The sequence below is a fragment of the Monodelphis domestica genome, chromosome 3 (genome assembly GCF_027887165.1).
Source record: "Monodelphis domestica isolate mMonDom1 chromosome 3, mMonDom1.pri, whole genome shotgun sequence".
Taxonomy (NCBI): domain Eukaryota; kingdom Metazoa; phylum Chordata; class Mammalia; order Didelphimorphia; family Didelphidae; genus Monodelphis; species Monodelphis domestica.
Window position 1 is genome coordinate 167850417 of NC_077229.1, and position 13450 is coordinate 167863866.

Here is a 13450-nt window from a genome sequence, read left to right on the forward strand (position 1 = left end):
TAATCTTAAGGTTGGTCTTAAGATATTTCCTAGCCCTAAATCTTACCAGTTTCATATTAGACATATTGAATTTGAATAGATGGGCATTAGAGTAGAATTATTTAAATCACAATTTGAAATGGGGTATGTGGTGAGAGCTTTGTAAAAGATAAGCACGAATACTTTTTTCATATCATGTTAATTGTTGCAGTTAATGGCAATTGTGGGAAGAGTGTATAGAGAGTAGCAAAATTTTCAGTACTAGTCCTTGAAGGGTATTTATGTTTAAAAGGAGACCCAGCAAAAAAATTAGGAAGAGACATGGTGCCTTCCCAGTTTTTTTTTTTTTTGAAATAAATTGAAAGCTGTGATAGTGGGTCACTAAATCCATGGAAGGGAAAACTTAAAAAAAAAAAATTCATATAGAACCAATTTTTGAAAATTTTTGTCTAACATTTTATGATTCAGATCCACCACCTACCTTCTTCTCCCACTGGCAATAAATAGTCTAATATAGGTCATGCCAGTGTTTTAATGCAATGCATATTTCTATAGAAAACTTTTCAAGGACAAGGGTATTAACCATTTTCCCATTAACACATTATCTACTTCATCTATATCTATATAATTTTTTAAATGGCCATTGTGGTTTTAAAAAAAATCTTTGAATATCTAGTACAGTACCTTGTATATGTAGTAGATGCTTAATAAGTATTATTTGAATTTAAATTTTTTTTGAGAAGTCAGTTAAACATTAAAATAATTAAAAAAAACAATTTGTGATTAAAATATGAGATTCTCTTTGTCCTAGGGATGCAAGAGGTATGACACCATTTATGTCGGCTGTAAGTGGTCGAGCTTACCCTGCTGCAATCACCATCTTAGAGACAGCACAGAAAATTGCAAAAGGTAAATTTGTTTAATTTCTTAAATGTTCCCTGAATTATTCATGCATTTCATTTTGAAGTTTTTTTCCTGTACTTATTTAACTTAATGGATGCTAATTAAATTGATAATGACATATTTTAATGAGAAAAAAAATTTCTCTAAAATTTTTTCTGGGGGATAAAATATTCAGCTCCCATCCCATCAGGGGATGTAAGTTTCTGAATATATTCTTTTCTTCTCCTTTATAATGTATGCCATTTCTTAGTAGGGATAGTTTTGTTCCTTGAGTTGTTAATACATAATGTATAACACAGTACACATTTTATAAGGATTAATTATGGATAAAATTTAAGATAAGGAATTTGATTTATTTTTTAAGTTGCATAGAATTTCTTTCACTACTTTGTAATCTAACTAGCTTCAATTAAAAGCTACTTTGTAATCTCAGTAACTTTTTAGAAGCCATAGCTTACAAGTTTTGATGTATGTACATAGTGATTTCCTTTATTTCTATATAGCATCTCCTCCTTAAAGAGATTCATTTTCCACACACTTGCCATATTTCTTTCTCTTCTCACCGCTTTTCAAGTGTCATTTGAACTTGTATTAGCAGTGTTTCTTCCCTATTATTGTTTACTTTCCATTTTCCATGTTTAGTTTTGTCTCCATTATGAATAAAGGGAGGTTCTTCATATTCTTAGTAGCAATAGTATCTTAAGTCTGTTCATAGTTTTATATTTCTGTCCTTTCCTTTGAATATTTTTTTAACCTCATAGCCACTGGCTCTTAATTTCTATAGTTATCTCTTGGCTCTTTCAGGGATTTCAGCTTCTCTTTTTTCTTCACTGATCATCCTAATAATCTCTTTCTCTCATGTTTCTTCTCCTCCCCCTCCCCCTATAAGTAGAAATAGGATTTATCTTTTCAACTTAAGTTATACAAATAAGCCCTCTCCCAATCAGACTTTTGACTCTAATGGACTCTTAACTGTGGATAACACATAGGAGCCTTTCCAGTTGGACCTACATAGCCTGCTCTCCCTTCAAATAATGGTGCAGATAATTAGAAGTTCCAGACAACTTTAGGAACCTGTCCTCATGCTCATCTTACCAAGTAGAGAATCTGTCCTCTTCCAAAATTTGTTCCTTTTTTAAAAATACAGTTAAAAAATACAGTTCAGTATAACTGTGTCACATTGTCAGGATGATTGGAATAAGAGCCATATAAATTTAGAAATATCACTTTGTTTTTCAAATACTTAAAATCTTTTATTACCTCCAATAATAAAGTTTCTGAGTCTTAATACCAACAGAGGAATAGCCAGTTTCTTGGCAGATGTAGTCACTTTCTCCTTTTCTGTCAGTTCTACCTATATTGGTTATAGAAAATCACCAGTATTTTGAGGGTCACACCATCAGGACAATTCTTGCAAATCCCAGGGTATCTTGTCTCCTGGTGCCACCTGAGGATATTCCTAACCAAATACCTAGTTTTATATACTTCTTCGAATCTGACTATGAAAATTACTCATAGTCTATACAAAACTATTTGGAATCTAAACATTTAGACCTTTTAACCTCTAAAAGATGTGCATTTTCCTCATTCAACTATATGGATCTGGCCATCTGACCCAGTCCAATATCTTTATTTCTATGACCATGTCCTCTTTGGTGCCTTCTTGGGAATTCAATATTATTTCTTAGCCAAAAGTAGAATACCTCTATTGCCATCTCAACTTATGTACAGACCTGTAATCTCTGAGCACTTCATGCTGGCCAACCATTTCTCCTATTCTGATTAAATGGAGGATCGTTTGAGGTAGTAACATTGCCTTCCAGATTTATCCTAGCTTCCCATTTTATTCATTTGATTCTTCTTCCCCTGAAATACCTGTACTTTGAGAATTTTGTCATAACTTGACTACCCAGTCCCTTGACTACGTGAAAATTTATTAGTGTATATAGGGGCACTTGATTAAACTTCAGCCCTCCCCAACCTAACTGATAATGTAATTTGAGCCAGAATATGGATAGAAAATTATTTCTTTTTATTGCTAGAAAAATTACTAAGCTACCTCATGGATTGATTCAATTGAAATTAAATTTTTGCATATTCATTACACATAACACTCTTAAAATAATTATGAGGCTGGAATTTTTCTTGCTTATAAAATGAAATCAACTTTTTGCTGCTTTGTTCTAGAGATCAACTTTTTAAAAGTCATTTTTTTGCATTTATTACTTGAATCTCAAAGTAGAGGAAATAAGTTTTTTTAATAGTACATTTTCACTTAGACTCTTTTTTTTATTACCATTGATATTTCTCAATATATCTCTATGCACTTTTCCCTAAAAGCGATACCTAACAAAGAATGAAAAAAAATTGAAAGGGGTAAAAAACCAGTTCATCAAAATTAACATCTCACCACAGTTGAAAATGTATCTTTTCCTCCCTCTCCCCTTGGCTGAAACAAATATAGTAAAGTACCTTTTTTCATTTCTTTTCTTTGAAATCAAACTTGTTCACTTTAATTCATAGCTCTGGGTTTGAATTGCTTCTTGGTTTTTAATTATATTATTATGTATATTATTTTCCTGTTTCTGCTTTTTTCCCCCATCAATTGATCATAATTTCATAATGCCCCATTATATCTTTGTAACACAAATTGATTAGACATTCCCAATCATTGGTCATCCACTTTTTTTCCAGTTCTTTGCTAACAAAAAAGTGCTATGATAAGTATTTTGGTGTTAATGAGACTTTTATATCATTGACAATTTCTGGATCAGTGTGTTCTGTTATTTTAGTCACTTTTTTCAAATGATTTAAACTTGCTTTCTAGAAATGTGACCAATTTCTGGCTGTAGCAACAGTGAATTAGTGTGCTCATAAACAGCATTCCTTTATTACAGCAAGAAAATCCAAGAGATAATAATAGAAATAAATATTCCATTTTAAATAACTACAAATGTATAAAGTTTAGCCTGTCAAAGTATAGTTACTAGTTTATAGATTGTTTTTAGTTGCTTTTCAGTCATGTCTGATTTTTTTGAGAAGCCATTTGGAGTTTTCTTGGCAGAGATACTGGAGTGGCTTGCCATTTCCTTCTAGGCTTCTTTTTACAGACAAGGAAATTGAGGCAAAGGTTTAGTGACTTGTCCAAGGTCAGACAGCTAGTAAATATCTGAAGTCTTATTCATCGAACTAATCATTGTGCCACCTAACTATCCTACTTTGTATATAGATAAACATTCCTTAAGGAAATAAAAAAAGAAACCAATTCAGATAATTGGAGATAATCACTGAACATGACTAGGTGACAGTTCATGAAATTAAAGAAAAATTTTAGCAATGTCCCAATCAAACAAAAAAGGAATACTCTATGCAATCTTTTTTTTTTTAATTTGTTTAGAGGGAAGAAAAGGCACTGTCAAGATTATATACTCTAAGAAATTCAAAATAGGCATGACTCAGATATTCTCATCATAAAATTAAAAGAGAAGTAGATCAAGTCTATCTTTTATAGTTTTATTAGTTTCCACTTAGTGCTAGATACTGTGCTATTTGAGAAGTCTTTTGTAATAAAGTAAAACTATTAAGCAAAACTTTAATAGTAAAATGACTTCATCTATAGTTGCTTAAAACATTCCACATCTGTAGCATCCCCTAACCTTTTCTCACTCCAGCAGCATTAGAAATAAAAGGGAAGAAAAAAATTCTCTACAAATGTTAATTTTAGCTAACAAATATTTTCATTTTTTCAAATGAATGATTTTAGCCTGCTTCTATTATATACTACTGCTGTTTCATGATGTATCGTATTTTACTGCAGTTGATTGGATTTCTTTGTGCATGTTCTTTATTACTTTTGACTTTACTACATAATAGTTTAAGATTTGTGCTATGTTAACTTTCCCATTTGAGGAACTAAGTGACAGTGATAGAATCCTTTTATATGAATCATTGTTCTCAATCCTTGTAGCAGAGGCATCTTCAAGTGAAAAAGAAGATGATGTGTTTATGGGAATGGTTTGCCCGTCTGGCACAAATCCTGATGATTCTCCTTTATATGTCTTGTGTTGTAATGATACATGTAGTTTTACCTGGACTGGAACAGAGCACATTAATCAGGTAAATAATAACTATTTAGCATGAAATCTGAAATGTTCATTATAGTACATGATTAAGATTAAAAAATATATTTCTTCAGTTCCAACTTCCTTATCTTCATGAGTTAGAAATCATTTTCAGGTTTTTAAAAGAAATATTAAGATTTTTCACAATAAAAATGAATTATTCACTTTAGTATTTAAAGGATCCATGACTTTATCTGTGTGCATACTTTTTCAACTGGCATAACTTTTCCATAACTCAGTTGTCTTTCTGACTTGATTTGCTCCCTCTGGGGGAGGAAAAAAAGAGGGAGGGTAATCACTTGGCTTAACTTCTGTTTATGGGCCTCAATTAAAAAAAATTTTTTTTCCCAGGTGAATATAGGGTAAATTATTCAGTATTCTTGAGGGTACTGGCAATGTTATGAAAAATCTAAATTCATATAAATATACTTTTGTTGTTCAAAGTTTGCTAATCTCAGGTCCATAGAACCTAGTTATACAGTTTGATGTATAGTTTTCCAAGGAGCAAGTATAGCAACCATTTTCAGAACATTGAACATATTTTTAGAGTGCTGGCTTGTAATACTGCATTTCTATGTGTATAATTTGAGGAGTCTTGACTTACAATGGAAAGAGCAATGGATTTAGACTCTGAGAACCTAGGTTCAAATTCCACTTTTGTGGTATGCTTTGTATGATTTAAGTCAAGTTACTGAACCTTTAAGTCCCAAGTTTCTTCATCTTTGAGATGAGGGGAATCTGTGATTTATGATAGAATTTTATTCTCATTGTAATTTTGAAGATGCTAAATCTGTGAAAACAAGTAGTTGATATTGTCTGTCATAATGATATAATTTTAAAAACCTAATTGTTGCCATTATACACTTTGATTTTAGGATATTTTTGAGTGCCGAACTTGTGGATTACTAGAATCACTTTGTTGTTGTACAGAATGTGCAAGAGTTTGTCATAAAGGTCATGATTACAAGTAAGTACTCTTCTAATTTTTCTAGATCCTTTCAAATCAGCTATTAGCTTTAAATATTGATTCATTCAATCAGGGCAGTGCCCGTATTACCTAGACAGATTAGTCAGGCTGCACCAGAGTTGCCCTTTCTCCAGGAGTTCTGGATGGTCATCCAGTTATACAGCGTGTGCATCTCTGCTGCCATCTCTTGTAAATCCAATACTTTTCACCATCAATATGTGCCTATATTTACTTGAGAAATATTTTCAGAACTTTAATTTGAAAATTCCTATGTGGATTCTTTTTAGACTCAAGCGAACTTCCCCAACAGCTTACTGTGATTGCTGGGAAAAGTGCAAATGTAAAACTCTTATTGCTGGGCAGAAATCTGCACGTCTTGATCTGCTTTATCGGTTGCTTACCACTACAAACCTGGTCACTTTGCCAAATAGCAGGTAAGTATAAAAATCGGTATGCACAGAGACAGTTTAGTCTCAATTTATATTTCTCTATGTAGCAGGTCATAACAATAGGTGGTATAGTAGGCATATTTTTTTTATTTTAGTGTTTAACTTGTTCCCTTGGCCCTCTTATTCCCTAGGGGAGAACATCTCTTGCTGTTTCTAGTCCAGACCGTGGCCAGGCAGACCGTGGAACACTGCCAATATCGGCCACCAAGAATACGGGAAGACCGAAACCGGAAAACTGCAAATCCTGAAGGTGAGTAAGATATTATATCAGTGTGAGGGTCAAAATCAAAACCCTGGGATCCCATCACTATTTACTTTTTTTTCCACTTTCTTTCAGACTCAGATATGCCTGATCATGATTTAGAGCCACCCAGATTTGCTCAGCTTGCTTTGGAGAGGGTTTTACAGGACTGGAATGCTCTGAAATCTATGATTATGTTTGGTTCACAAGAGAATAAAGATCCGTATGTACTAATCAGTGAATTTTCATTTTAGAAATTTCATTTATGTAGACTAGAGCATTGAATGTAATTTTTCTGTTTTTTCTTTTGTTTTGTTTTGTTTTTGTTTTTGTTTTTCCAAGTCTTAGTGCCAGCAGTAGAATAGGTCACCTTTTGCCTGAAGAGCAAGTATACCTTAATCAGCAAAGTGGCACAATTAGGTTGGATTGTTTCACACACTGCCTTATAGTTAAGTGTACAGCAGATATTTTGGTGAGTATCTTGCATGTTTACTTTGACATCTTTAAAGTGTTACTTTAAAATTTTATTAAGAATTTATATTGTCTAAAATAACAACTTTATGAAGATTTTACTGTTGAATTTGGAAAAATATTACCAATCCAAGTACTAAATCATCTAGTAAAACTTTTATTAATCAAAGGATTTGAAGATTGGGAATCAATCTCACCACACATTTATTAAACAGCTGCTTTGTGGCAGACACTGCTAGTCCTTGGAAATACACAAAGACAAAATTATGAAACTTTGACCTTAAGGATTTCATAGAAAAGGATCTGTAATTGTATAGATATTTATAATCCATAAAAAATAAATAGGCAATTTCAAGGGACTATGGAGTAGTTAGCCAGAGAAAAGGGTTTTCTTTTAAGGAAATATTGTTGGTACTGCACTTAGGGATTCTGAATGGTTTAATTTAAATGGAGCCTTCCCTTTTTTGGACTTATTAACATTTTTCTGAGATAGATATTCAGTACTGTAGTGAAATGTTTCTTTATCTTTCAGAGCCTCAAGATTATTATGTGTATCATTTGTCATTGTGTGTAGTATTATAGATATAAGATTGGATCGTAGATTCTAATCCTTCCTCTAAGATATTTCCCGGAAGATGTTTGCTTTATTTTATTTTATTTATTTTTTAAAACCTTGCCTTCCATTTTGGAATCACTACTGTGTATTGGTTCCAATGCAGAAGAGCTTTAAGGGCTAGGCAATGGGGATTAAGTGACTTGCCCAGGGTCACACAGCTAGGAAGTGTCTGAGGCCAGAGTGTTTGTTTTAAATGTTTAATAATGTTCTGTTTTAGTTTATTGTTTTGTTATAGATTTTCCCCTCCATTTGCCATACCCTTTTTAAATTTACTTTCAGTAGCTTCTCCCACTTCAAAACAAGCAAAAAACCACACAACTCTCTTAATTTGTGGATTCCAACTCAGGTTCTATTTAGTCAGAGTTCTTATTATCTGATGTCCAATTTTTAAAATGCTTTTATGATTGAATTTTGCTTTGTTTTTATTTGGATTCGTCTTCAAATGAAAACTTACTGAGTTTTAGAACAGTGCTGAGGGAAAATACAATGGAGGACTTCATGCCATTTGAAGAGTGGTTATAAATATGATCCTCTTGGTTTAGCTTTTAGATACACTACTTGGTACCCTTGTGAAAGAACTACAAAATAAATACACACCTGGTCGGAGAGAAGAAGCTATTTCTGTTACAATGAGGTTTCTACGTTCAGTGGCAAGAGTTTTTGTTATTCTTAGTGTTGAAATGGCCTCATCCAAAAAGAAAAAGTAAGATTTCTTTGATTTTCAATACTCCTTTGATTATTATTATTTTTTTGGTATGTAGTCTTTAGCTTGTTAGTTATATTCAAATTATTTAAAAAAATTTACTTTCATTTTTTCAGCAACTTTATTCCACAGCCAATTGGGAAGTGTAAGCGAGTATTTCAAGCACTGTTGCCATATGCTGTGGAAGAACTGTGTAATGTAGCAGAATCCTTGATTATTCCAGTTAGGATGGGTATTGCTCGTCCCACTGCACCTTTTACTTTAGCTAGTACTAGTATAGATGCCATGCAGGGCAGTGAAGAGCTGTTTTCTGTGGAGCCACTACCGCCAAGGCCATCATCAGACCAGTCTAACAGGTAAACTTTCACTTCTGATGCTTATTCCCACTACTTGCCACATGCTGGGTGCCCAACAGCAGCCTTCAGAATCTCACCTGTCTGAATATTTCATGATATGCAGGTAATGAAGACACTTTGCTTAACTTAACAATATGACTGCCAAAAGGAGAATAGGGTGAAGTAATAACATATATTTGTTATTTAAGCAGTTCTTTATAAACTCATTGTTTTTACTGGAAACGTCAAATGCAAATTACCTTTTCTGTCTCTTCTAATCCTGCATATATGTTGTATATGTTGACCTGGAATGAATTCTTAAACCCAGATGCTTTAATTGCCTTCATCTGCTTTATCCAAATACAACTTCCCTTTTCAGTGTCACAGTGCAAAAAGAATTGAAAAGGAGAGTAAAGGATAATGACTGAATCATGGTCCAATAGACAAAGACATTTGATTGTGATGCTTTAAATCCCTCTCTGTTCCAATCCATCATCCACACAAAAGCCAAAATGATATTCCTAAAGCTCAGATTTGACATTGTCATTCTTCTGCCCAATTCACTCTTGTGATTCCCTGTTATTTCTAGAATCAAAAATAAAATCCTCTTTTTTGGCATTTCAAACCCTTAATAATCTGCTTCCATCCTACCTCATTAAACCTTATTCCCTTTGATACACATAGACATCCAACCAAACTAGTCTTTTCACTATGCCTAAAACAGGGTATTCCATCACTCATCTTTATGACTTTGAACTGTAGTGGCAAACTTATGGCACTGTGCATGCACCAAGGCAGAGGGACTCTGGGTGGAGCTATTCTCCTCCCCCTATCCACAAGACTGAGGAAATTCCTCACTTCACCTGTCCCTCTGCCCAGCAGTCCAGTGAGAGGGCTTCCTCCCTCCCCTCTCCTGGGGTAAGGTGATGGGGGTGGGGGACAACATGAAGTCTCTGAAAAGTTCACTATCACTGACTTAGAAGATCCTCTAGGGCCAGATGCCCTCATCCCTTTTGTTTCTGTAATCACAGTCAGTGCTTAATAAATACTTGTGGTTTGGTAATCCCAAATGGGTTTTTTAGAGGGTTTTGGATTATTTCTTTCAGTCACTCTTTGGTTCATAGATAACATTGTTTTCTAGGCATTCTGTGGAGTGTGGAGATGACTTTCTGTTCTAGGTACAGAGAGGATTGTAATCTTTTCTTTTGTAGGTTTCTTAGAACCATTTTGTTTATACCTTATTTTTTCACAATTTATCAAATGAAGGGTTGACTTCCCAGTGTTTAAATATCACATTAATATTGCCTGACTACTAGACTTCAGAAGGTTTTAGCCACTTGCACCAAGTTCATTTGATTTTCCCCCCTCTTGTCTCTCAGGACTCTCCTGATGTGCTTAGTCTGCCAGGCTTACTTTCTGGTTCTTCACCTTTTATGATATTTATGAATCCTTAATGGTTTATAATTACCTTAGACTTTCTCTTGAATGACTTAATACAACTAGACTTCCTGACTCTTTTTAAAAAAGTGTAATTTTTTTCACCTATAGGATATAAAAAATATAAAATGCTTTATAATCCAAAAGCACTATATAAATGCTATCTATATTATTGTTTCTACTGAACAGAAAAGGAATTGATGAAATAAAAACTCCCATGGATTTTTTCCTTATTCAATAAAATTGTAAATCTGTAGAAATATTTGAATTCAACAAACATTTAACATTTATTGAATATAAATTTCAGATAGTATAACATATCCTAACTACAATTATAAATGATATAGATTCATTTATAGTGATCCATTTTCTGTAGATAGTAACAATGCTTGGAAGTATTTGATATCTCCTGTAGATTGAATATTAGTTTGTATCTGCTTTCATATCCGGTGTGCTTTTTTTTTTTTAACACTTTGTTTTTATCCATGAAAATGGAGACTAATATTTTGGCAGCATCATTCAGTCCTGAGCCTCCAAGATCTGTTTGATAGGAAGAATTGAAATGTAAACATGGGATGAGTCTTAGCAATTATTTTCAGCAAACTCAGATTATTTTGTAACGGTTGCTTTTCTTTCAAAATTTAAGACTAGTTATGGTTGATATGTCAAAAGCACTGGAATGAAATTTTATTAGGTAAAGAAAAATGGTCATGCTAAATAAATAGTACAAAGGCAGTAGATATGTTTAGTAATTCGTTAGCATTTATTCTGATTCTCATCATGTTCCAGACACTCTTAGGAGCTAGAGATAGAAATACAAAGCATAAAATAATCCCTTGCTCTCATGCAACTTAATATTTTTTCTTAGATGTCAATATATATGTATATTAGTATATACATATCTTTTAAATACTTATACAATTAATGCATATAGTATTTAGGGTGGAGGGGGGAGGGTACTAGGGATCAGGAATGGTTTTCTATGAGAAGTAGTGTTTAGGGGCAAGAAACAAGCCTTTATTAAGTGCCATTTATGTGCCAGCACTTTTATAAATACTGTCTCATTTGGTCCTTGCAACAACTCTGCAAGATATGTGCTATTTATTATCCCTATTATAAAATTGAGGAAACTAGAGCTGTAAGAGATACTGACTGACTCGCTCAGGGTCATACAGTCATAGGTGTCTGATGTCTTCCCAACTTCAGACCTCGTTCTGGCTCTCTCCACTGGGCCACTTCTCTTCCAAAGAGTGTGCATTCTAACTAAGGGGATGATTAAGAAGAAAAGCAGTAAAGCAGGAAGTTGAAAGCTGAATTTTAGGAACAGAAAAAATACCAGTTGGATTAAATATACAGTGTCGTTAGGAGAGTAATGTATAACGAGACTTGGAAGATAGGTTCAGGCTTCATTTTGAACAGCTTTATAAACTAAATAGGAGTTTATAGTTTTTCGTGGAGGTTATGAGTAATCAGAGTTTGAAGAGGGGAAGAAAAATGATCAAATCTCTACTTAAAGCAAATCACTTGCACCCATGCGTAGACTAAATTCATGTAGGGAAGATAGTTATGAACTATAGCCATAGCTATGTGAATTGAGAGAGGGTGTCAATGGGGAGAGATGTGAAAGCAGAAATGACCAAGATTTGGCAACTAATTTGAATGAGAGTTTAAGGATAAATCCAGTATGAACTTGAACAACTAAAATGTTGGAGCTGTCAGCAGAAATGGGAAAATTTTAAAGAGAGGGACTGATTTTGTGGAAAAATGAATGAGTTCTATTTAGGACAAACCAAATTTTAGATGTTTCAGGAACATTCTGTTTGAAATGTCCAAAAGGCAGTTGTTGAGAGAGCACTGACTAATTCTCAGAGAAGAGCCTGGGCTACAATATGTAGCTTTCTGAGTTATAAGCATTGAGATAATTAAACTAATGAGAAGTGATTAGAACTCCAAAGGGAAGTTTTAGAGAGAAATGAAAGTAAGCTTCAGAACAGAGCCTTGGGAAAATGATGTAGATAATGAGCTAGCAAAGAGATTGAAAAGGAATGTTCAGAAATGGAAGGAAATCCATGGGAATTGTGACATGACGAAAACCCAGAGAGGAGGAAAGAATCTACTGTTTTCCATCTTACCTCTCAAGATTTTACTTTTTTTTTTTTTAGTGTAATATACATCTGGAGTTCATTCTGTTACAAGCTACCACCAAAAATTAGAATCCAGATTAACTGCATTTTTTGGCACTAAATTTCTAATCCTACAGTGTGATGTGTTGGTGACTTGAGGGGTGTAATGTTATGCCAATACTGTGTAATATCTGCCCAAATGTTGGTAATGTATGAGAGACTTCTAGGAACTTGTCAATTGTTAAAAATTTGTCTTCTAAGGGCTGAATAGCTCTGTTAAAGAGATGTATGTCACTGGAAGCTTTACTAGTAAATGAAAATGATCAATTCATTTTAATTGCCTCAAAAACTACTAGACAATAACTTGTAAATATTATGAATACCAGCTAAGTTTTCTGGTAGACAATTTACTATTTGTTAATACTGAGTTGTCTTATTAGCAGCTCTGAAGATTCACTCTTTAAGCAACCATGATCTTCATCTGGAACAGAAGTGCCCCCACTGACAAAGCTACTACCAATCTTATGAATTGTTCACATACTACCTTAGGGATAATATGAAGGTCATGAAAATTTAACATCCCTAAAGAAAAGGAGGTTGCCCAATAACCATTCAACTCAACAAATTGTTGAAGTTTTCTTACATTTTTTGTGATAACTAAAATAATTTTATGTTGATATAAATTTGAACCTTAAATTTACAAATTTATTAGTTACTTTATCATTTCCCAAATCTATACACAAGCATTATTTAATATATTTATGGCGAACATAATATACTATGTTTGGGGTGGGACTACTAGTATAAAGAAGGGACTTCAAGGTAGATTGGGGAAAGTTTTAATGTTAACATTGATTTCTACTCCAAAACAATATGAAATTAAGCATCAAATGCTATGTGATAATTTTTGTGTATGAAAATTATCTTGATAAACATCACCACCACCACCACCACGGTTCCTTTATGCTTTCATTTTTTGTGTGCATGGGCAGGGTTAATGCAGTTACACTTATTGGGCTACTATTTATGAGTTCTTTCACTATATTCTAAGTCAAATATTGTTCTGTGGTCAGATTGGTGGAAGGATTTGGAACACCTTTATTGG

General features: G+C 33.4%; 1 protein-coding gene across 5 annotated transcripts in view; it reads left to right on the top strand.

Annotated features, from left to right (window-relative positions):
- The window catches only part of UBR5 (ubiquitin protein ligase E3 component n-recognin 5), a 185300-nt gene that overhangs the window by 137370 nt on the left and 34480 nt on the right, over positions 1-13450 (top strand). For all 5 annotated transcript variants that reach the window (XM_056823240.1, XM_056823244.1, XM_056823241.1 and 2 more), the window contains exons 26-34: positions 791-888; positions 4850-4998; positions 5879-5970; positions 6258-6404; positions 6551-6669; positions 6757-6883; positions 7003-7132; positions 8290-8450; positions 8567-8806. In XM_056823240.1, coding sequence (XP_056679218.1) covers positions 791-888; positions 4850-4998; positions 5879-5970; positions 6258-6404; positions 6551-6669; positions 6757-6883; positions 7003-7132; positions 8290-8450; positions 8567-8806 — 1263 coding nt within the window. The remainder of the gene's footprint in view (positions 1-790; positions 889-4849; positions 4999-5878; positions 5971-6257; positions 6405-6550; positions 6670-6756; positions 6884-7002; positions 7133-8289; positions 8451-8566; positions 8807-13450) is intronic.